The sequence below is a fragment of the Rattus norvegicus genome, chromosome 7 (assembly GCF_036323735.1).
Source record: "Rattus norvegicus strain BN/NHsdMcwi chromosome 7, GRCr8, whole genome shotgun sequence".
In the NCBI taxonomy this organism is placed as follows: Eukaryota; Metazoa; Chordata; class Mammalia; order Rodentia; family Muridae; genus Rattus; species Rattus norvegicus.
Genome location: NC_086025.1, coordinates 40,250,070 through 40,274,231, shown reverse-complemented (window position 1 = coordinate 40,274,231; position 24,162 = coordinate 40,250,070). Strand labels below are relative to the sequence as shown.

The 24,162-nt window shown below is 36.0% G+C and overlaps 1 protein-coding gene across 3 annotated transcripts in view; it reads left to right on the top strand.

Annotated features, from left to right (window-relative positions):
* The window catches only part of Lrriq1 (leucine-rich repeats and IQ motif containing 1), an 85,339-nt gene that overhangs the window by 22,143 nt on the left and 39,034 nt on the right, over positions 1-24,162 (top strand). For 2 of the 3 annotated variants that reach the window (XM_063264416.1, XM_063264417.1), the window contains exons 7-10: positions 6,926-7,000; positions 8,621-10,273; positions 14,568-14,720; positions 15,852-16,002. In XM_063264416.1, the coding sequence (XP_063120486.1) occupies positions 6,926-7,000; positions 8,621-10,273; positions 14,568-14,720; positions 15,852-16,002 (2,032 nt within the window). Of the gene's footprint in view, positions 1-6,925; positions 7,001-8,620; positions 10,289-14,567; positions 14,721-15,851; positions 16,003-24,162 lie in introns of those variants that run through there. The other variant, XM_063264418.1, reaches the window with a different exon arrangement.

Sequence of the window (24,162 nt, the reverse complement as noted above, 5' to 3'; positions counted from 1 at the left end):
TCAGCCATTCGATATTCCTCAGTTAAGAATATTGGTTTAGCTCTGTACCCCATTTTTAATAGGGTTATTTGATTCTCTGGAGTCTAACTTCTTGAGTACTTTGAATATATTGGATATAAGCCCTCTATTGGATGGAGGATTGGTAAAGATCTTTTCTCAATCTGTTGGTTCCCATTTTGTCCTAATGACAGTGTCCTTTGCCTTACACAATCTTTTAAGTTTTATGAGGTCCCATTTGTCGATTCTTGATCTTAGAGCATAAGCCATTGTTGTTCTATTCAGGAAATTTTCTCTAATGCCCACCTGTTCAAGGCTCTTCCCCCCTTTCTCTTCTATTAGTTTGAGTGTATCTGGTTTTATGTGGAGATCCTTATGTGGACTTAAGCTTTGTACAGGGTGATAAGAATAGATCGATTTGCATTCTTCTACATGCTGATCTCTAGTTGAACCAGCACAATTTGTTGAAAATACAATCTTTTTTTCACTGGGTGTTGTTAGCTCTTTTGTCAAAGATCAAGTGACCATAGGTGTGTAGGACTTCAATTCTATTCCACTGATCTATCTACCTGTCCTGTACGAATACCATGCAGTTTTTTATCACTATTGCTCTATAATATAGCCTGAGGTCAGGGATGGTGATTCTCCCATAAGTTCTCATATTAATGAGGATATTTTTCAGTATCCTAGGTTTTTTGTTATTCCAGATGAATTTGCAAATTGCTCTTTTTAACTATATGAAGAATTGAGTTAGAATTTTGATGGGGACTGCATTGTAGATTTCATTTGGCAAAATGACCATTTTTACTATATTAACCCTGCCAATCCATGAGCATGGGAAATCTTTCCATCTTCTGAGATCTTCTTCAATTTCTTCCTTCAGAGACTTGAAGTTCTTGTCATATAGATCTTTCACTTGCTTGGTTAGAGTCACACTGTGGTGTTTTATGTGATTTGGGATTTTTGTGAAAGGTGTCATTTCTTTCTCAGTCTGTTATCCTTTGAGTAGAGAAGGCTACTGATTTGTTTGAGTTTTATATCCAGTCACTTTGCTGAAGTTGTTTATCATGTTTAGTAGTTCCTTGCTGGAACTTTTGGGGTTACTTAAGTATACTATCATATCATCTGCAAATCATGATATTTTGACTTCTTTCTTTTCGATTTGTATATATTTGACCTCATTTCATTGTCTGATTGCTCTGGCTAGGACTTCGAGTACTGTATTGAACAACTAGGGAGATAGTGGGCAGCCTTGTCTACTCCCTGATTTAGTAGGATTGCTTAAAATTTCTCTCCACTTAGTTTGATGTTGGCTACTGGTTTGCTGTATATTGTTTTTACTATTTTTAGGTAAGGGCCTTGAATATCTGATCTTTCCAGGACTTTTATCATGAAGGGGTTGTTGAGTATTGTCAAATGCTTTCTCTAAATCTAAAGAGATGATCATGTTTCCCCCCTCCCGCTTTGAGTTCATTTACATAGTGGATTTCGTTGATGGATTTCTATATATTGAACTATCCCTGCATTCCTGGGATGAAGCCTACTTGATCATGATGGATGATTGTTTTGATGTGTTCTTGGACTTGGTTTTCAAAAATTTTATTGAGTACTTTTGCATCAGAATTTATAAGGGAAATTGGTCTGAAAATCTCTTTCTATTTTGGGTCTTCTTGTAGTTTACGTATAAGAGTACTTGTGGCTTCATAGAATGAATTGAATAGTGTTCTTTCTGTTTCTATTTTGTGGAATGATTTGGAAAGTATTGGTTTTCTATGAAGGTCTGATAGAATTTCTGCACTAAACCCATCTGGTTCTGGGATTTTTATGGTTGGGAGACTTTTAATAACTGCTAACATTTCTTTAGGAGTTATGGGACTGTTTAGATGGTTTAAGTAACCTTATTTAATTTTGGTGCCTCTTAACTGTCTAGAAAATTGTCCAGTTAATCCAGATTTTCCAGTTTTGTTGAATATAGGTTTTTGTAGTAGAATATGTTGATTTTTGGAATTTTCTCAGATTCTGTTGTTATGTCTCCCTTTTCATTTCTGATTTTGTTAATTTGGATATAGTCTCTGTGCCCTCTGGTTAGTCTGACTAAGGGTTTGTCTACTTTGTTGATTTTTCTCAAAAGAAAAAAAAACAAAAAAAAAGCCTCTAATTTTGTTGATTCTTTGTATAGTTCTTTTTGTTTCTACTTGGTTGATATCAGTCCTGATTTTGAATTTTTTCTGCTGTCCACTCCTTTTGAGTGTTTTTGCTTCTTTTTGTTCTCAAGTTTTAAGTGTGCTGTCAAGCTGCTAATGTATGCTCTCTCCTGTTTCTTTTTGGAGGCACTCAGAGTATGAGTTTTCCTCTTATCAGTGCTTTCATTGTGTCCCATAAGTCTGGGTATGTTGTGCCTTCATTTTCATTAAATGCTAAAAAGTCTTTAATTTCATTTTTTACTTCTACCTTGACCAAGTTATCACTGAGTAGAGCATTGGTCAACTTCCATGTGTATGTGGACTTTCTGTTGTTTTATTGTTATTGAAAACCAGTCTTAGTCTGGTAATATGATAGGAGGCATGGGATTATTTCTTCTTGTATCAGTGGAGGACCATTTTGTGACTGATTATAGTGTCAGTTTTTGTGAAGGTACTGTGAGGTTCTGAGAAGAAGGTACACTTTTATTTTTTAGGATGACATGTTCTATACATATCTGTTTAATCCACTTGTTTAATAACTTCTGTTAGTTTCTCTGTGTCTCTGTTTAGTTTCTGTTTCCATGCTATGTCCATTGATGAGAGCGGAGTGTTGAAATCTCCCATTATTATTGTGTGAGGTACAATGTGTGCTTTGAACTTTAGTAAGGTTTCTTTTATGAATGTAGGTGCCCTTCAATTTGGAGCATAGATATTCAGAGTTGAGAGTTCATCTTGGTGGATTTTTCCTTTGATGAATATGAAGTGTCCTTCCTTATCTTTTTGATAACTTTTGGTTGAAAGTTGATTTTATTCAATATTAGAATGGCTACTCCAGTTTGTTTCTTGGGACCATTTACTTGGAAAATTGTTTTCCAGCCTTTAACTCTGATGTAGTGTCTGTCTTTGTCACTGAGGTGTGTTTCCTGTGTGCAGCAAGATGCTGGGTCCTCTTTACATATTTAATCTGTTTGTCTGTGTCTTTTTATTGGGGAATTGAGTCCATAAATTTTAAGAGATATTACAGAATAGTGACTATTGTTTCCTTTTATTTTTGTTGTTAGAGTTGGAATTATGTTTGTGTGTGTCTCTTCTTTTGGGTTTGTTGCAAGTAGATTGTTCTCTTGCTTTTTCTAGGGTATAGTTTCCCTCCCTGTGTTGAACTTTTCCATCTATTATCCTTTGTAGGACTGGATTTGTAGAATACATTGTGTAAATTTGGTTTTGTCATGGAATATCTTGGTTTCTCTATTTATGTTAATTGAGAGTTGTGCTTGATATAGTAGCCATGGCTGGCATTTGTGTTCTCTTAGCGTGTGTATGATATCTGCCTTGCATCTTCTGGCTTTTATAGTCCACAGTATAATTCTGACAGGTCTGCCTTTATGTCACTTGACCTTTTTCCCTTACTGCTCTTACTGCTTCTTTCTTTGCTTTGAGTGTTTGCTCTTTTGACTATTATGGGACAGGAGGAATTTCTTTTCTTGTCCAATTTATTTGGAGTTCTGTAGGCTTCTTGTACAATTATGGGAATCTCTTTCTTTACGTTAAGGATGTTTTCTTCTATAATTTTGTTTACTAGCCTTTTACTTTGGGAGTCTTCGCTCTCTTCTATACTTATCCTTATGTTTGACCTTCTCATTGTACCCTGTATTTCCTGGATATTTTGGGTTAGGAGCTTTTTGTGTTTTACATTTTCTTTGAATGTTGTGTCAATGTTTTCTATGGTATCTTTTGCCCCTGACATCCTCTCTTCTATCTTTTGTATTCTGTTGGTGATGCGTGCATCTATGATTCCTGATCTCTTTACTAGGTTTTCTATCTCCAGGGTTGCTTCCTTTGTTATTTCTTTATTGTTTCTATTTCCATTTTTAAATTCTGGATGGCTTTGTCCAATTCCTTCACCTGTTTGTATGTGTTTTTTGTAATTCTTTAAGGGATTTTTGTGTTTCCTCTTTAAGGGCTTCTACATTTTTACCTGTGTTGTCCTGTATTTTTTTAAGGGAGTTATTTATGTCCATCTTAAAGTCCTCTATCATCATCATGAGGTGTGATTCAAAATCCAAATCTTGCTTTTCTGGTGTGTTTGGGTATCCAGTATTTGCTTTGTTGGTAGAACTGGACTCTGATGATGCCAAGTAGTCTTGGTTTCTGTTGCTTAGGTTCCTACACCTGCCTCTAGCCATCAGGTTGTCTCTGCTGTTAGCTTGTCTTGCTGTCTCTGAAAATGGCTTAAACCTCCTGTAAACCTGTGTGTCAGCATCCCTCTAGATCTATTTTCTTATAAGTGGATCTGCGTACAAAAAGCTGGGGACCATTTCAGCTCAGGGCCAGGCAGAAACCAGAAGGGAACTTTTTCAGACTGATTTGTAGTTTGTCTGTCCTGAGGCCTCTAGGAGGGTCACTCAGAGCAGAAGAGTTGGTCTAACCTCTGCTCTCCGGTGTGTCAGTGGTTCTTATAACTGTCTTTAAGCTTTGGATACAAGCAGAAACTGAAGTGTCCTGCCCCTGACTGTTCCTCGATTCCTGTGCCCTGAAATCACTTGGTAGGTTCTTCTTGGGCCAGGAATGTGAGCAGATGTGGAGATCTTCCCTTATCTCTCAGGAATGTCCACAGTTCTGAGAGTCCAACTCTCTCCCCCATGAGATTTGTGTACAGAGATCTGTGGGACCAGTGGTTCAGCTCCAGGAGCAGACAGTAACCAGAAGGGTCCTTTCCCAGACTGTTCCTGGGTTTCTGTGTCCCGCGTCCTACAGGCATGTTTCTCAGAGCAGAAGAGTTGGTCTTACCTCTCTTCTCAGGTGTGTCAGTGCTCCTTGGCCACTCACCTTTTTCCTTTGGTAGTTTACAGGGTACCTTCTAGTACCATTGTGAACCACAGTCTGAACGCTCTGGGTAGACACCAGCTGTATTTCTTCCTATTCAGTGAGCTATGTTAGTATTGTCTTCAGCCTCAGTTTATGGAGAATTACCAGCAGCCTTAGCAATAGCCTGGGTTGTTCATGATTAGGTCATCAGTTCCTGGAATAGCAGGCTTCATTTGTTGATTAGAATGTTCATTTGGGGCTCAGTCTCTCCCATGATTTGGTGATTTAATTTTGTTCATCTTCAAGTATGTATATGTATATGACATTTATGCACACATACAGACATACACACATATGTATATATAGAATCTTTAACTCTATTAAGTTATAATACCACCCCTTAAATGGCCTTAATTTTAGATATCTCTTGCCATATTTCCTCCCTTACCTTCTCTTCCCCCCACTGTTAGGTCCTCTATTACAGTCTCCAGTCCAGTCCATTTGTGTCTTTTCTATTACCCCATCCTAGGGAAAGCTCCCCCATCAAGTCCCTTACCCTATACATAACCTATTGTGTTCTACATGTTGTAGCATGCTTATTAAAGAATTGGGAGCTAGCATCCCCATAGTAGTGAATGCCTATCTCATGTCTTCATGATTCGGCATTATCATCTCACTCAGAATGATTTTATCTAGCTCCATCCATTTACCTGTGGATTTCATTATTTCCTTTTGAACAGTCAATTAATATTCCATTTTGTGAATGTACCACAATTTCTTTATCCATTCAACCATTGGCAGACATCTATTCTGCCTCTTATGTATAGGGAAGGATGAAGTGTCCTTGAGGTATGTGGTCCTGAGGTTGTTAGACTCCCAGCTTCCTGAGAAATCACCACACTGATTTCCATAGTGGTGTACAATTTGTAGTCCCACCAGCAGTGGGTGACTGTTCCTTTTACTCCATATTCTTGCCCTCATGGTACATCACATGTTTTATTGATCTGGCTAATCTGACCATTGTTAAGGTGAAATCTCAAAGTAGTTTTGATTTGCTTTTTCCTCGTGACTGGGGATGTTGAACGTTTCTTTAAGAGCTTCTCAGCCATTTTAGTTTCCTCTTTTCAGCATTCTCTCTTTCGCTTTGCACCCTATTGCTTGATGTAGTTTTCTTTTTGCATTCTTTACACATACTTTAGATGTTTGCTTTCTATCAGATGAATGGTTGTTAAAAATCTTTTCTCATCTGCATCCTGCTCATTTGTCTGAATGACAGTGTCCTTTGCTTTATAGTTTCATGAGGTCCCATTTATCAATTGTTGGTTTTAGTGTGTGTTCTATTCAGAAAGTCTTTTCCTGTGCCAATGGGTTCACTTTCTCTTCTATCAGATACAATGTATTTGGCCTTAGGTTGATGTATTTGATTGATTTGGAGTTAAGTTTTTGCAGGGTTGATAAGCCTGAATCTGTTTGCGTTCTTCTACATACAGCCATCCCGTTTGTTGAGTACCATCTGCTAAAAATTCTATCTTTTTTCCAGTATGTATTTCTAGCTTCTTTTAAAAATCAGGTGTCTATAGGTATATACATTAATGTCTGGGTCTTCAATTTGACCCCATTGATCAACATGTCTACTTTTGTGTCAATACCATGGGCTTTTCTATTGCTATATCTCTGTAGCCTACAGCACTGAGTGAGACTGTGTACAATGATGCCTTCAGCAGTTTGGTCCTTTATTTGTTAGGTTGGTTTTTTTCCTTTTCTTTTTTTTTAATTATTCAGGAGTATTTCATGTATCTTGGGTTTTTACTACTAATAACTGAAGACTTAAGGAGATTATCACATTTGATCATTATTTATAAGTGTGTTGAAAGAATTTGATATATTGAATATGTTATTTGATATTTGAATATAATAATATTCTGTTATTCTATATTTAGCAAAACCAAGACAAGATGAATGATGAACTCCATAAAGAAGAGAAAATATGGAAAGAAAAATACAGACAGCATGAGGTACATGTTATTTCGTTTGTATTCATATATTATTATTCTTTAATTGAACTAAACTATTATGTTTTAAAAAAATAATGAGCATTTTAAGATAATATTGCCTATATCATATAGAATGCAGCTTATTTTCACCTTAGAAATTTGCTAACATTAGAAATTATCATTGAAACAAAATATCCTTAAAATAAATTAGTTCAATGATTATATCTTTATACAATTAAAATTCTAAGTTTTAAAAGTAAATCTAGTATTGGGTACATTTCATAGTATTTGAAGATTTGAAGAAACATTCCTGCATTTTGACACAATTATTTGAGTATGTTGAAAGGTTTTGAATGTGAAGTAATTATAATTATAAATATTTCAGTTTATTGTTTGCTTACCATTATAATTTATATGTAAACTTATTTATACTTTACAAATATAAAGTATATAAAATTTCTAATTTAAATCTCCAATACAGAGTAGATAAGTTATTGTTATCCAACTGAACATTTCTTCCTTTTTTATTTCTTTTAAATCTTCCTTTATTCAGTCCTGAAAATCTAGGACTGGAAAATGTGTGTGTGTGTGTGTGTGTGTGTGTGTGTGTGTGTGTGTGTGTGTTTATTGTACACATATGTATGTAGAAATCAGAGACAGAATATTTCATTTGAGTAAAAACATAATTATAAATGACATGCCATCCAAATGTTTGAAAATATGGTTCTATTAAAATAACCATAACTTTCATCCACTAACCAAATAGTCATGCATATCATATGCAAAAAGAATAATTATAATTTATTAAAAGTATTAAGTTTATGTTTTATGAAAATTTAATGTGAACATTACAAATTGATGAATGAGAATGACAATATATTGTACATACTTGGACATTAGTGAAGCAGAAGAGAGTTTAAAAGGAAATATCTAAAGTGTTGACTGGAGAGGAAAAAAAATAAGCACAGTAGAAAATAGCCTAGGAAACACTGAAAAGATCTAAAGCTTCCTAATAATAATTTTTTATAAAGGGAGAGTATGTGACTTGGAAGAGACAGGTAAGAGCATGATGGTCGTTTCATTCATTCAGTCTTGTTAGATAGAGTTTCTGTGTAGTCCTGGCTGTTCTAGACCTTACTCTATAGACCAGCCTGCCATCGACTTCAGAGATCTACTTGTCTCTTCCTCCTCAGTGCTGGGATTAAACTACAGGTATGTGCCACCCTGTCTGGCAAGGGGGATTATTTTTGAAAATGTCACTGAAAAGTGAACTTTCAAAGATAGTGACCTTCAAGTAGAAATAGATAATGTGAGAATCACAGTTGGAAACTTCTCTCTTGCATGGACTTAAGCCTGTTTTTCCCTTAGTGTCTCCTGTGTCACCTTTATTTTAAGTGCTTTTCATCTGCAGATAATTCCTTAATCATTAACTCATAGGCTCATAACTTAACTGTATTATCAACATTGCAGTGTGACCCAAATCTTCTAAGTACTTAAAGAACTAATTTCCTATGAAATAAGTGACTACTTTTCCCCAGGGAATTTTAGAGAAATTTCACTCTACATTTAGATTTAGTAATACATTTAAGATACTTATAACGTTATAGATTTAGCTGATGCTCATAACCATCTCTATTTTAGGAACGTATCAGAAACTTGCATTTACAAATGGAGGAGGAGAGAACAAGATTAAGGGAGCTACGAGAAAAAGAAAAAGCACGTTTATTCAAACTGCAGCATGATGCAGCTGTAAAAATTCAAGCCAATTATAGAGCATGGGTAACTTACCGGAAGTATAGCCCAATCATAAGAGAGCAAATCGAAAAGAAAAAGAGGAAAGCACAGGAGTTGAAAGAGAAGGAGGCAAAGATACGACAGAAGGAGGAAGAAAGGAGGAGGAGAATTGAAGAGGAACAGAGAATAAAGGAGGAGAGGAAGAAGAAGATGCTAGAGGAGAGGAGGAGGCGGGAAAAGGAATACGAAGAGAAAAAGAGCATCCTGAGACAAGAGAGAGAAGAGCAAAAAAGCAAGGAAAAGAGACTGAGGGAACATGCCCACTCACCGCTGATCATCACCTGTGCTTTAAAGAAAGGAGAATGTCATGGCAAGCAGCAAGCTATTGTACAGATGTCAAAGAGTAAGGGTAGTATAGACAAAGAGTCGGTGGGCAGTGACTCAAAGAAGCAAGAAGATACTTGCCTAGTTCACCAATTAAACAAGAGAGAAAATATGCATAAACAGATTGCATTGAAGGAATCGACAGGAATTAAATTAAAACCAAGCCAGGACATTTTGGCAGAATTAAAACTGAACGAGAAAATTGAAAGTTTACCAAAATTAAAAATGAATGAAAACTTTTCAAACAACCAATGTTCAGGTTCAGAACAATCTGCTGACCAAGAAATTAACTCTGAAAATAGAGACCTAAAAAGTGACTTGGAAAACTCTGACCTAACGGAAAATGTGAACGAACAGTGCCCAGGGCAAGAACTAAACTCTGAAACTCAAATGGAGGGATGGGTAGAGCATGCCCCGAAGGAGAATGTGGGACAAGAGACCCAAAAACTCTTTGGATTCAGGGAAGAAATGAGTGAAGAGGACAGTAATGAAGCACCGGAAATCATCGAGGAGAATCATGAGAGAATGACTGAAGAGATAGAAATCAAAGAGATGACAGAGCAAGATGGGTCATCATGTGAGGAGAATAATAGTTCACCTATTTCCATACAGAAAAACCTACCACCACTGATACCAGACAATCCTGAACCTGTAGAAAGAAGTGTAACACTAGCAGAAGATGAAGAGACTGATTTAAAATCAGAAAGAATTGAGGAAATCCCAGAAGGTGTGCTGGCTTGTGATGCTTCAACCATTAAATCAAATGCTTCTGTGCTCACAGAAGGCAAGGCAGACCTGCAGGATTCTTTCTCAGGCAAACTTGCTCCCAGTGAAGAAGCGGGTAGTCACAGTGCTTGTTACCTCTTGGTCACTGACGAAGGGGAAGACTCTCCTAAATCTGAGATTAAAGAAACTCTGGAAGAAGGGAAACAAACAGAGTCTGAAGGTGTTGGTGTCCTGGCTTGCTCTTCTTCACAGATAACAGTATTATCTTCAATTGAGGAAAAGAGACTAGCTTGGGTAAGATCGTTTAAACCTTGGACCGAAATCTTTGAGCAAAATCAACTTAAGAAAATCGTTAAAAAAAGGAGACTTGTGAAGTGCTCACCAAATACAATGCCTGCTTTGGATCCTTCAGCCATTCTCCAGCTTGGCCCTTGGAAAACTCTACAGCAGGTATTTATAATGTAGCAATACAGTCTCTAGATTGAATTAAAATTAGTATTCTACAATGTAATTTGACCTTTCGGTGGTTTTATATATAAGAATTCTGCTTCTTAATAAATGGAGTTACCAATGAAATAGTAATGAAAAACCCTCCTTTCAGAGGGCTACTACATTTAAGTTTTCAAGTAAAGTTTATCAGAAGCTTATCCTCCATCTCAGCAGTCTAATGAACTTTGATTTAATTTTTTCAGTGTCTTGAGCCCTGATTTAATGCCCTGTAAGAATATCTGGAAAGGGTTGGGGATTTAGCTTAGTGGTTCGGTCCCCAGCTCCGTAAAAAAAAAAAAAAAAAAAAAAAAAGAAAAGAAAGAAAGAAAAGAAAAAAAGAAGAACATCTGGAAATTATGGTTGGAATTAGATAAGAACATTTAGTGCTTTTCCAATTTAGGAGTTTACTCCAGACTGTGGCCTACATTCTGGCTGCAATTGCATGAAACTATGTCCTGAGGTGAAAGAGGTGCTGACAGGATTGAAGACCCTAGATTTCCTGTACGGAAATGCTATTTAACCATATGCCACAGAGTTGCAATACACATGCTAGATTTCATTAAGTACTACTAATTTTCTGCTATGGAGAATACAGCATCAACCACTTAAGACACAGAAATTGATGTTCAAGGTTCTTTTGATGGTATGGCGCTTCAAACAAGTTGCAGCTTTTATTTATCTGTGCCTTGGAGGTCAAATATATTTTATGAAATATATTTTAGAGGCATGAAAATAACATTTTATCTCAGTTTTAACAAGTGTAGTTTGAGCTGACATGGCTGAGCAGTACCATTTGATTAACTGTTAGAGTAAATTGTACATGATGGCATATGGCCATCGGTGAAGCTGAGAATCAAATCTCAGGTACTTAGGGTAGGAATTTGAGACCATCAGAAACATGGTACTGTTTTTTCAGAGATGTGGAGAATTATATTTTAAATTCTACAGAATATGTAAGGACACCAGACTACTCATCACACAAGGAAACTGACTGTGAGACAGGAGAGACACCAGTTCCGTTTATTAAATGCAGAGGCAAGCTCAATCATGCTTCAGGGAGACCGAAACCAAAGCCCTTTTGTGTACAGAGGAAGTTCAGCTTCTCCACCATGTCCTCAAGATGGACTGGAAGGAAAAGTACCAGTGGTGCTCTGTGCGTGTCACCAGCTCCTTACTCTAAGACAAGTAGGGTGACTCTTGTTTTCCAGGAGAGACCATTACTCTAGATATTAGCCTTATGAGAGGATACTAGTCCCTACAGACAAGTCCCTTGTAGATGGGCAACAGTGAGCCATTCATAAGTGGCCCCATATCTTCTAAGGTTCCTTTTAATTAAAATGTATTTAATGCCTTCATGACATTTATGGCATCACAATTTCCTGTCCTTATTTTAAATATTTGGCCAGGTCATGTCATGGACCACACACTGGCCTTAAACTCATGAAACTCCTTATCCTCCATGTACTGGGATCACAGGCCTTCTCTGCCATGGGCGTTCCTCCTTTTTTGTGCTTCAGATCATACCCAGGGCCTCATTTTTGACACTACAGTGTTCTTGGACCAAACCACCCCCAGACTCTATTAATTTTCTGATATAGACAGGTGCCTAGACAAATAAACATCATGGTAAATAATGCAGTATTTTATTCGCTTGGTAGTATTTCATTTGTCTAATATAGATGACCAATAATTATGGGTGAGCTGAACATAAAAATGCAGCATCTGTCCCTATGGAACACAAGCAAAACAATGCTCTGTAAATTTCTAGTGCTGTAAATAAGATTCAAGTGTATTCTGTGAAAGGAAAGTAAATTAGTGGAGTCTGATGATTTAGTTTTGTTGTGTATTAGGGAATTAACTATGCTAGCAAGAGCCCTACAACTGAATTATATTCCTTGTTCTTCTGTAAGAAAAAAATGTTTTGAGACTTGGTCTCATGGAATTTCTCAGGCTGTCCTTGAGTTCATTGTGTATTCTTGGAAAGCTGAAAGTGTTATATTCCTGCTTTAACCATCTGAGTATGTCAGACTGCAGGTCTGCACCATGACTTCTGGCTAGTGATGAGGTTTAGAGGACACATTTTGGTCAGAGAAAAACAGTATTAAAGAATGAGAAGTAGAGTTTACCCAGTAACATGTCCTCTGATTTCGACTCAGTGTTTAGGCATGACTGCCAGCTCTGTGCGGCTACATAGAGCCTCTTGCCATGGTTCTTCAGTAGGTTTTTCTTGGGTGATACTGTTTGAGGGCACTCTGTTTATAATTTTCACTTATTTAGTTTATTTAAAGCTTTAAAGTATGATAACAGTAACCATTACTTAAAAACAAAAACACCAGCTACAGGTCACAGTTCTAGGCTTTCTCTGTAGACGGCTTTGAGGATAAAACTTGCTAGAAGAACTGAGATATTGTTCCTTAATACATGTTGTCTCTATCAGTGAGAAGAGTACTAACCTTTCTCCCAAATGTTTCTTCTGTTCATGCATTCATCTTTCTTGAGAAGTCCTGTCAACTTCCACAAATCTGAATTAGCTCTCCTTACTTTTTTTATAACAGTGGTTCTGAACATGTAGATCGTGACCCTTTTGAGGCCCATACATCAAGTATCAAGTATTATAGCAATCTTATGCCATACATATACAAATACATGTATGTCAAATATTTGAGAAAATATTATGATTACATAAAAATTAATAATAATCAAAATGATAATGAATTAATCATTTTGCTCCATAGATGACACAGTTCATTCTCAAACCAAAAGAACTTGAGAACATAAAAGTTTCAAATATGTTTTTATATTGTCTTTAACAGGAAAATAAAATATGAATGCTATAAATAGATATGTTTTGTTACCATTTCAGACAATTCGTTCATTTTTTAAATTTTGGAAACATTTAATCAAACTCCTTTATGGTACAACTAACATTTTTCGAACTGAGAAAACAGTGATGGATACATATGATTATTAATGCTATATTGACCTTAATTTGAGGGATACAGGGCAATTTTAAAAATGTGATTTCTACCATACATATATCAAATGATGAATATGCACACTTATTTTGATGTCATATATTTGGAAAACTTTGGAAATTCCATCATACATCATAGAATGTTTTAAACGTTTAAGTGTTTTAATATTTCTCCCTAAGTTTTAGCAAATTTTTTGGCTTTCTTTTTAGACTTTAGAATATAATATATAATATGGCATATTATATATATATGGCATAAAAGGCAATCATTTTTTAAATCTCAACTTTTTTAATTGTTTTAAAGAAACAGAAGGAGCACTGTGAGATTCCCCATATATAATCAAAGGTAGATGCCTCTAACAAGATGCAAACATAACCTTTATTCATGAATTGTAATGAAATGAAATGACAGAAAGTGGAGAGTTGCCACCTCATAAGAAACTGAATTCAATTGTGCATCTATCTTTGGCTGAAATAGGCACATTACCCAATAAAACCAACAATGTATTTTGCTGCCGTTCAACCTTTATCATTCCAGAGCTAGCTGTAATTGTCTAAGGTTGAGTTATTAAATTCTCAGTCTAATTGCTTTCATTTTCTAGAACATGGCCACCTCTCTAATTATAGAATTTATTTGTTTGCATTCAAATTTAGAGAGCAGTGCATTTGCCATTGTTACATATGTGGATGATCATTTTCTTTCTGAAAAGAATTGAAAGGTAATTGGCTACAAGAATTGTGTTCAGTAATGAACACTTGCTACACTCTGAGACGTTTATGAAAGTAGAATATTTATTTACCCAAAGTTTATGAAATATGTTTTTACTTTTACTGGTTAAGCAAAAAATAGGCCAAATGTTGTCTATATATCTCCTTTAATATGGGTCCCTGTCAGTGATCCAGGGATTTCAAAGCTGCTGTCAAATACATGCAGAAATATATAACAAATGTTTACCTTTTAGATTGAAGTTTTATATATTATATTCTGAAATCTGAAAAAAACAACAAAAATTTGCTAAAACTTAGGGAGAAAGTTAATAAGTTGTCACCATATTTCTGCATGTATTGAACTAATTGTAAATGATTGCATTGACCCATTTTGCCATGTTGCAAGAAAAAGAAAGCAGAGAGCTGGTTTTAAACTGAGTTTGTAATAAAGGTAGATTTTGACAAATGTAATTACTTTGGTGAATTTTTGAAAACCTTTGCAAGGATAATATAGTCTGTACTATGGTCTTCATTCAACAGTGTCACTCACTGCAGTGTTCTTGAAACCTCTAGGTTACTGCCATTACATTTCAGGATTTGCCCAGCTGTAGTCTCTCTATACTTGCAGAGTGCTCCAATCTTCAGCTCCTGTCTCTCCAACGCTGTGGATTAACTTCCTTGCAGGGCCTGAGCCACTGCACAAACCTTAAGTATATCGATGCACAGGCAAGTGTTGGTTTTACTCTCATTTACCATATAACAAATGACTTCAGGTTTCATGTTTATATCTCAAAACTGATCATTTGAATACATAGCAAAATAACTTGATACACGAAGTTTAAAGTAAGTGAAATGGTCTTAAGGTCCCAGGGACTGACTAGAGAAGCTCTTGATATCTGGAGCCAGAAACTAATGGTTTTGTTTTATGGTGACAATAACAAGCAACATGCTTTAAAATCGCATTATAGAAAACATTCTTGTGATTGCTTGTGATTTTGCAAACAGGTCTGGCTTAATATTTCATATTGACTTGGTATCTTTTATGCTTGTCACATATTAGCTGTGCTTTGAATTACCAAAAATTCTTTTCCTTTTTCCTTTCCTTTCCTTTCTTTCTGAGCGTTGAACAAGATATGTACCAGTGTACAAGTGCATATCAAGCATCTCTCTGCCTCATTTTGCCCAGCCTTTCATTGTCTGAGCTCTGAGTTCATGTTGGAGGGAACCAAATATGTGCCAATATTTTGTTATCAGGTTTCATAGAAACTGTCACATTAATGTTCCTTCACAATCTACCTCCCTTGTCTTCTAATGATTTCACATTTAGAAAATAGCCCCATGTGTCAAAGACCACAAGATCTCATCAGGCTATGCCATTAGCTCATGAACTTTGTATCAAGATCAGATTCTGGTGAGGGACCTGATTTTCAGTGGGGTTTCTCAGGTACATTGGGGAACATGGTCCTCACAAATCTGAGAGCTGCAAAGTAAATTGGAAAGTTATCTTGCCCCATGTAGTCAGGAATAATAATGAGATGGGGCTCAGATAACCATGGCAAACTTTCCCATCTAAGAGCGTCAGCAACCTGACCAAAAAACAGTTCAACGTTTATTTGACTTGTTCAAAGTATTTTGTTGTATTGTCCTCTGTACATTTAAAGAATATTAAGTAAATGTAAAAATTCTTGTGTAACATTTTTCTTCTATATGGTATAGCTATTTGCATGCTTTCTTTAGAAATTAGAGACATGTGTCAACTTAGACATTATTTCTCACCCTTAATCATTTTGAAAGGATTAAATATTATACTCATAATACATTGAAAAAATTATTGTATTTGTTCTTTCTTTGCTTTAGGAAAACCACATTGAGACTATCAGTTGTGAAAATTTGGAAAATCTCTCTGTTGTTCTTCTTAATAAAAACCTGCTGACTTCTATTCATGGTTTCGATGGATGCACCAATATCCAAATCCTGGAACTTTCATATAATAAAATCACTCGAATCAGTAAGGGAAATTTTAATATTTACACATTCATTTTACATGATTGTATCTTGTTTCATTCAAGAACTAGGGAAATATCTTCATTGGTAAAATGTTGACTTGCAAGTATGAACACTTTAGTTTGATCTATCTCCAAAATTTATATAATAAATCTTGGGAAGATATGAGGGAAATACTCAGTGGCTAAAAGTGTTTGAAGTTCCAGCATGAGGACCTGAGTTTGGATCAGAGAATCTAGCTAAATGTTGCATGAGTATGGAAATCTGTAGAGAAATTTTAATCCTGCAACATGGCTGCTCTGGCAAGGGATCACATCCAAAGACCTGTGTCTGGGTGGTCAGACTGGAATGACACACCTTTAATCCCTATAGCCAGAATATAGACATGCTCTGAGTACTCACCTTTAATCCCAAACAATGAAGGCAAAGTTAGTTTGTAGAAGGAAGCAGCCATGTTTGAAAGTGATGGCTAATTGAGTAGCAGACGAAGTGAAACTCTCAGGAGAACAGACAGGAAAGAGAGGCTACTTAAGAGCAACATGGAGTTGAGTCAGGAGTGGAATGCAGTTCAGTGAGTACAGTTCAGTTGAGTTCAGTCAGTGCAGTGGAGTTCAGTGAGTCCTATTTAATGCAGTTCAGTGCAGTTCAGTTGAATGCAGCAAGTTTAGTTATGTTCATTCAGTTCAGTTTAGTTTGTATAGTCAGTACAGCCAGGGCAGTTCAGTTTGTGGAATTCAGGGACAGTGTTTCCAAGCAGAGCAATTCAGTAAGAAGTCAAGAGAAGCATTTTGAATCAGTTAGCTGGGAGAGGAATTTGAGCTGGAACAGCTGAGTTGAACCAGCCGGCCAGACTTCAGAAAGAGCTAGAAAGGGTGAGCTTAATCAGCAGTAAGCCTCCAAGATGACAGTTACATTTGGTGAATAAAAGTTACTTTTATAGAAAGCTACCTATAGTGACCAAAGGGAAGGACAAGGGATCTTCAGTACAAGCTAACTTTCAAAATTAAACTTACCAGTGAGCTCTGGAACTTAGACTTTCACATAACATGCTTCTACAATATTTTAACATACATTTATATATTTTAACATGCATACACCATGCACACACTATGTACACATATGTGCACACACATCTATATACAAGAGAAATGAAAAAAAGAGTCATACTTGGGTGTACATATTTGTAATTTCAGAAGTGGGGTTGTAAAAATACTCAGAAATTTGGAGCAATCTGGCCTAAATAGTAAATTCTAGTCCAATGAAGACACATGTCATAAACACTCACACAAGCACACGTACACACAAACACTGTAGAACAGTATCTCTCATTAGCATATTTTACTAATTTATACTTATTTAATCCAGATTATAAAATGGCATTGTTTTAATATCTATTAATAAAATTCATGTGTATTAAATGAGTAGCCCTTAGCAGTCACTGAGGTTAAGACATTCATTTCTTAGTTTCTTTTCCAATAGAAGTGAATAAAATGCTACTGGAGAATTTAAAACTCACTTCAGACCCGGGTTCACTGATTCTATTTCACTTCTTGGTATTTGAAATAATATTTTTCTTTTTTACTTGCTGATTGCTACTAAATATATCACTTGAATTGATCCCTTCCTCTTTCATTGAGGCTACTAATTTCCTTTGAGACTCCTGGTACCTCATACCTTAATGCTCATAACTATGTATCTACAATTCTGTTTTTCATGATTTCTAACCTCTGTTCTGATATTTTATCATATATATATATGTATATATATATGTGTGTGTGTATTATCTATAAATAATATAATATATGCAAATCCTATATGTCAAATATATCAATATAAGCATGTAGATATTAGATCGTTTTTCTATTGCTGTGATAAAATACTCCTGTGAAAGCATCTTAGGGAAAAAAGGCTTTCTTTTGACCCATAACTGAAGGGTATTATCCATCACAGTTGGGACATACTTGCGGTAGGAGCTTGAGGTAACTAGCTGTTTCCATTGTATCCTCTCAAATATCCACATATTCCTTTCCACAGGTTCTGATATATATTTAAATTGGCTCTGTAGCTGTAGGTTGATATTTACATTTCTTTTTTAAAGGTTTCTTATTCTTTCTTGTTTCTCATTTCCTGCTCATTTTGTCATTGTCAGAGAAAAAATTGAATTTCTACTTTTTAGTGCATGGCTTTTTGTCAGTCCTATATGCTGTTAATTTTAATGAATAAAAGGAAGCTGAATATTTTTTCATTGAGAGACAATTTTCTTCTATAAGATCTATTCAATTATGTCATTTAAGATTTCTGTCCATTTGGTTGTTTTTAGACTGGAGGGAGGGGTAGTTTTAAATTCCAGTTACTAATGTGTGAATAACAATATATTGCTTTGTATAGCCTTGGCTATCTGCTTTGAAACTGTGAATTTCTACTGTCTCAAAAAAATTTTGCTACTTTTTATTGGAAACGTTATCCCATCACATTGGGCATTATCATTTGTAATGATAAGCAACATCTTTTTTTAGGTTTCAGCTCTGTCATTTTACTTGGCAGGGTGTTCTCTTGCTGGAGGGAAGCCTTGACAAGCCTTGACAAGCCATAGATTGTCCACCAACAAAGTATATTCATTAAGTTCCCAAAGAGTCTCTATGCACAAATTCATTCAGAATGGGCTATGTGATTCTGTCAACGTTAGCTCATTCCCTCTTGTACTAAAAGTGTCAAGTATGGTAATTTTTCTCTTTAGTAGTCTTCTGTCCAGAAGGGGACAGTTGGATTTAAGTACCATCCACCAGCCAATCCCCTCTCTTTTATTTTGGGAAAGAAAAACATCCTTGTTTTTTAAAGTCATCATTTTTTCAATTGTGTTAAAGGATATACTTAAAACAAGCAAAACCAAACAAAACAAAAATCTTCTCTCATATTCTCTTCTTATATTTTTCTACCACATACTCTGACCACCCATGAATTTTCCCAAACCCTTGCTTCAGTATTGGTTTTGAAATTCTAGTGTAAATACATATAGAAAAAAATAATTTTTTTGTTGATGAAGATTAAGAACCTTGATAATGTGTTACTGTGTTGAAACCCACTAGAGTTCCAGAGTGAAGTCAAAAGAAAAGGAAACAAAAACAATAGCAGAAGCTGTTTGTAGAAAGAAATGGTAGACCCTCCTTTTTTATTGGCAGTAGTGCTGTGTGGGAATTTGTGTGAGTAATGGATTTCCTGGGACAGGATATCTATAAGATTTATGTGAAAACTGCCACAGCTTTAATTGATGTGGCTGAGGTATCTCTGTCTTACAGAGCAGAGCTAAGATGTCTGTGCTGTCTGTTGGGTGCAGCAAGAATCCTGTATTTATTGAGTGTGAGGAGACTGTATATTTGCAAGTGCTTTCCTGACAACCAGTGGAGTCTGTTTCTCATCTTTAGGAACAGCTTAGAAATTCTGGTCAAGCTAAAGGGGAAGATAGATTTTGTCATCTGGGTGAAATATTGCTCTTAAGAGCTCTCATGAAGGAGCACAAAGATGGATTAGTATTTATAAGTCAGTGAGTTACAATTCAACCGTATAATATTTCTTAAGGAAGTGAAATAAAATTGGCAGGGAAACCATGCTATTTTATATTTTTGGTTTCAAATGTAACTGGTTGCCAATGCTTTGCTAAGTCCCCACCATCTTTGCTGTATGCAACATGCTCACTCCAGCTAATCTTTATCTTACTGATTTCCCTTGGATTAAGTGGACATGGATAGTGATTTTACCAGTAATCTCTTTAAAGCAATTCATTTGAAATAAAAATTAATTTACTATAAATTAATAATATGATATGGAAACACTATGAAATATTTAGAATAATTTTAAAACAAGAGGTACTTTTTTCAAAAATAATGTTAAACTCAAGTGACAAAACTGATTTTTAAATTATTACTGAATTTGATATGTAAATATATCTACATGTAATATCTATGGAGATACACATACTTCACAACTATAATTGAAATATGTTTAATTGTGAAATGAGAGACAGTGTCATGAGTTCTACATAACAAAATACATACTATTTTTAGTAAATGACATAAACAGGTAAGCTGCTTTTTTGAAGTATGTACTTACGTACAAACTGTACAATAATATAAAGTGCACTGCTCATGTTTGTATATCACTGGAAGCTCTTGTCACTATTTTCAAGGGCATTTTGATTGGAGAAGAATTTGACATGGTCTAGAGTCATTTGTGTGTATTCAACATAAGCACACAAATGTTTACTTCTCAAGTTACATTTAGAAATTTTATTTTATATTAGGTTATTTTTATTATTTAAATTGTATTTTATTTTTGTAAATTTTCTATTCATAATTTAGTTTATGCTTGTTGACCTGCAGTTAACTGAGATGTTTTATATGATTTGTTTAATTTGTGTCTTCTTTTGCCTAAAATTGGTAAAACATTGGCTTTTCATTTGTGAGATGAAGAAACAATTTTGTAATAGAAGTGAGTTATGGTGGTTAATGTTTCTAAAGTTGCCTTACAGAGAATCTTTAGATTTTGAGTTTTCTTGAAATGTTTTCTTAATAGGCAAAGCCAGTGAAAACAGGTAATTTACAATCAATTGTTGATCAAGTGGTCTATATTTCTTTAATTTTCATGTTGGTTCTTGATGACTTGAACAGAAACATTTAAATTATATTTTTTGGAAAACAAATCAATGTATTATAAAAAGCAAGTTTCATTTCTCATTTACAGACAAATTAGTTTAATGTAACATTAAGAGGGACCCTTTGTCCAAATACTTCAGCCATGTGCAATTTCATTTGCTTTTAATGTTGATACTAGGACATAAGTACAGATGAATCGCCTCTTCCTACACACACTGAAAAAGCAAAATCTAACACACCGGAGTCAACCGGTTGAAGTTACAGTGCTAACAAATGATGTAGGTACGATTTGAGATTTGAAATTTACTCTATTACCTTATTTTGATTTTTTGAGATTATAATATAATTACATCATACACCTGTAACACAACTCCTAAAGCTAAAGCCCAAATTCATTGTGCCAGATGTGACCGAAAAATAGCAAGAATATGAGGAATAAGTAAAAATTCTAGACATTTTTCCTGTAGAGATGTATTCGCTAACATGCCATGATCTTTTGTGCCCACTAGATGGCACTAGATCACCTTTTGAAAGGCACATCACCCTAGTGTACTGTAAAAATCTACCCTCAGGGTTAGCCACTGGAGAAAATGCTGACCATAGTTTTTTGCCTAAATTTTGGCAAAATTATAGCAAGAATTTATAGTTCGTACAAGTTTCCTGAATCCCACTTCAGTTTACTTATTTCTTTACTTCTTTTAGCACACTTGAGAATTTTGCACTGAAATTAAAACTCTGAAACGCATCTAAACTATGTAGGTATGGATGAAAAGTCCTTGGATAAAACCATCTTTGAAGAGCTAAGATAGCTTAGATATCAACATTGCATTTGAAAGTTTCCTGGCTACTTTTACATTTTTAGTTTTGCGATTTCAGGTGACAGGAAAGTCTCCATACTAAAATACTCCATGATTCCCTGCCTAAGGGATGGTGCCACCCACAGTGAATAGGCCTTTTAACACTCAATAATATAATCAGGAATGTCACCTGAAAGACACACTTGGCTTAAGTTCAAGCACACTTTCAGGATGGGAGAGCTTTTAAAAGAATTTCTTTATGCAATAAAGGCAAGAATCCTTTAGTAACCTCCTATACTAGTTATTGTTTCAGGTTTCAGTCCTTTTTATTTTTCACAATTCTTCTTCTTCTTCTTCTTCTTCTTCTTCTTCTTCTTCTTCTTCTTCTTCTTCTTCTTCTTCTTCTTCTTCTTCTTCTTCTTCTTCTTCTTCTTCTTCTCCTCCTCCTCCTCCTCCTCCTCCTCCTCCTCCTCCTTCTTCTTCTTCTTCTTCTTCTTCTTCTTCTTCTTCTTCTTCTTCTTCTTCTTCTTCTTCTTCTTCTTCTCCTCCTCCTCCTCCTCCTCCTCCTCCTCCTCTTCCTCCTCCTCTTCCTCTTCTTCTCCTCCTCCTCCTCCTCCTCCTCCTCCTCCTCCTCCTCCTCCTCCTCCTTCTTCTTCTCCTCCTTCTACATCATCATCATTTTTTTATACCCAGTCATTTTTCCCTTCCTGGCCCACTCTCTGACAGTTTCTCATCCCATTCCTCCCCTCCTGTCTCAAAGAGGATGTCCCTCACCACCACACCACACCACCAGACCTCCCTCCACCTCTCTGAGGTCTCAAGTTTCTTGAGGATTAGTTGCATCTTCTCTCACTAAGGCCAGACCTGGCAGTCCTTAGCTGTATGTGTATCAGGCCTCAAATCAGCTGGTGTATGCTGCCTGGTTGGTAGCTTAGTGTCTAAGAGATCTCAGGGGTCCAGATTACTTGAGATTGCTGCTCTTTCTATTGGGTTGCCCTTCTCCTCAGCTTCTTCCAGCTTTTCCCTAATTCAACCTCAGGGGTCCCTGACTTCAGTCCAATGGTTGAGTGTAAGTATCTTAGTCAACTGCTTGTTGGGACTCTCAAAGGAGAGCCATGTTAGGCTCCTGGCTGTAAGCACACCATAGCATCAAAAATGGTGTAAGTTTCAGTCTTTTGAAAGAGGTTTCTGAGGATTTTCATTTTCATGGCTTTGAGGATTTGTGTTGGTTTTGATAGGAAAAAAGAACTATTTTGCTATTTTGGCTAGAAAAGAATAATTTTGCCTATGAATTTCACAAAGTCTTGTTTTTGATAGCTGAGTAGTATTCCATTGTGTAGATGTACCACATTTTCTGTATCCATTCCTCTGTTGAAGGGCATCTGGGTTCTTTCCACCTTCTGGCTATTATAAATAAGGCTGCTATGAACGTAGTGGAGCATGTGTCTTTGTTATATGTTAATGGATGGAACTGGAAAATATCATCCTGAAAGGGGTAACCCAATCACAGAAAAACACAAATGGTATGCACTCATTGATAAGTGAATATTAGCCCAAATGCTTGAATTACCCTAGATGCACAGAATACATGAAACTCAAGAAGGATGACCAAAATGCGAATGCTTCACTCCTTCTTTAAAAGGGGAACAAGAATACCCTTGGGAGGGAATAGGGAGGCAAAGTTTAGAACAGAGGCAGAAGGAACATCCATTCAGAGCCTGTCCCACATGTATACATATACATACATATACAGCCACCAAAGTAGATAAGATGGATGAAGCAAAGAAGTGCAGGCTGACAAGAACTGGATGTAGATCTCTCCTGAGAGACACAGCCAGAATATGGCAAATACATAGGCGAATGACAGCAGTAAACCACTGAACTAAGAATGGGACCCCGTTGAAGGAATCAGAGAAAGGACTGAAAGAGCTTGAAGGGGCTTGAGACCCCATATGAACAACAATGCCAACCAACCAGAGCTTCCAGGGACTAAGCCACTACCCAAAGACTATAATGGACTGACCCTGGGCTCCAACTGCATAGGAAGCAATGAATAGCCTAGTAAGAGCACCAGTGGAAGGGGAATCCTTTAGTCCTGCCAAGACTGAACCCCCAGTGAACGTGATTGTTGGGGGGAGGGTGGTAATGGGGTGAGAATGGGGAAGGAAACACCCATATAGAAGGGGAGGGGGAGGGATTAGGGGGATGTTGGCCCGGAAACCGGAAAAGAGAATAACAATTGAAATGTAAATAAGAAATACCCAAGTTAATAAAAATGGAGGGAAAAATTTTTAAAAAAGAAAATAATTCTTTTAGCCTTGAAATACTGTCTTAGCTCCAGTTCCTGAGTGAAAAGAAAGAAAAAAAAGCAACACTGACAAACACATACTAAAAGAGAAATAGTTTATCTGCCTAATCACTACATCATTGCAAGGAAGTCAGTGCTGTGGAAACTTGAAGCATTTGCTACTCACGTTATATTCACATCCAAGAAGTAGAGAACATTGAATACTGCTTGGTATTGTTCAGCCTCCCTTCTCCACTCTTAAACAGTACCTAAGGAATGGTGCCACCCAATAGACAGATCTTCTCACAGCAGTTAATATAGTCAGGATAATGCACACAGACATCTCCAAAGGCCAACATGATTAGATAGTACCTTCCTGAGGCTTTTCTGAGGTGAATCTATATTGTGTTAGCAAAAGTAATTTTGATATA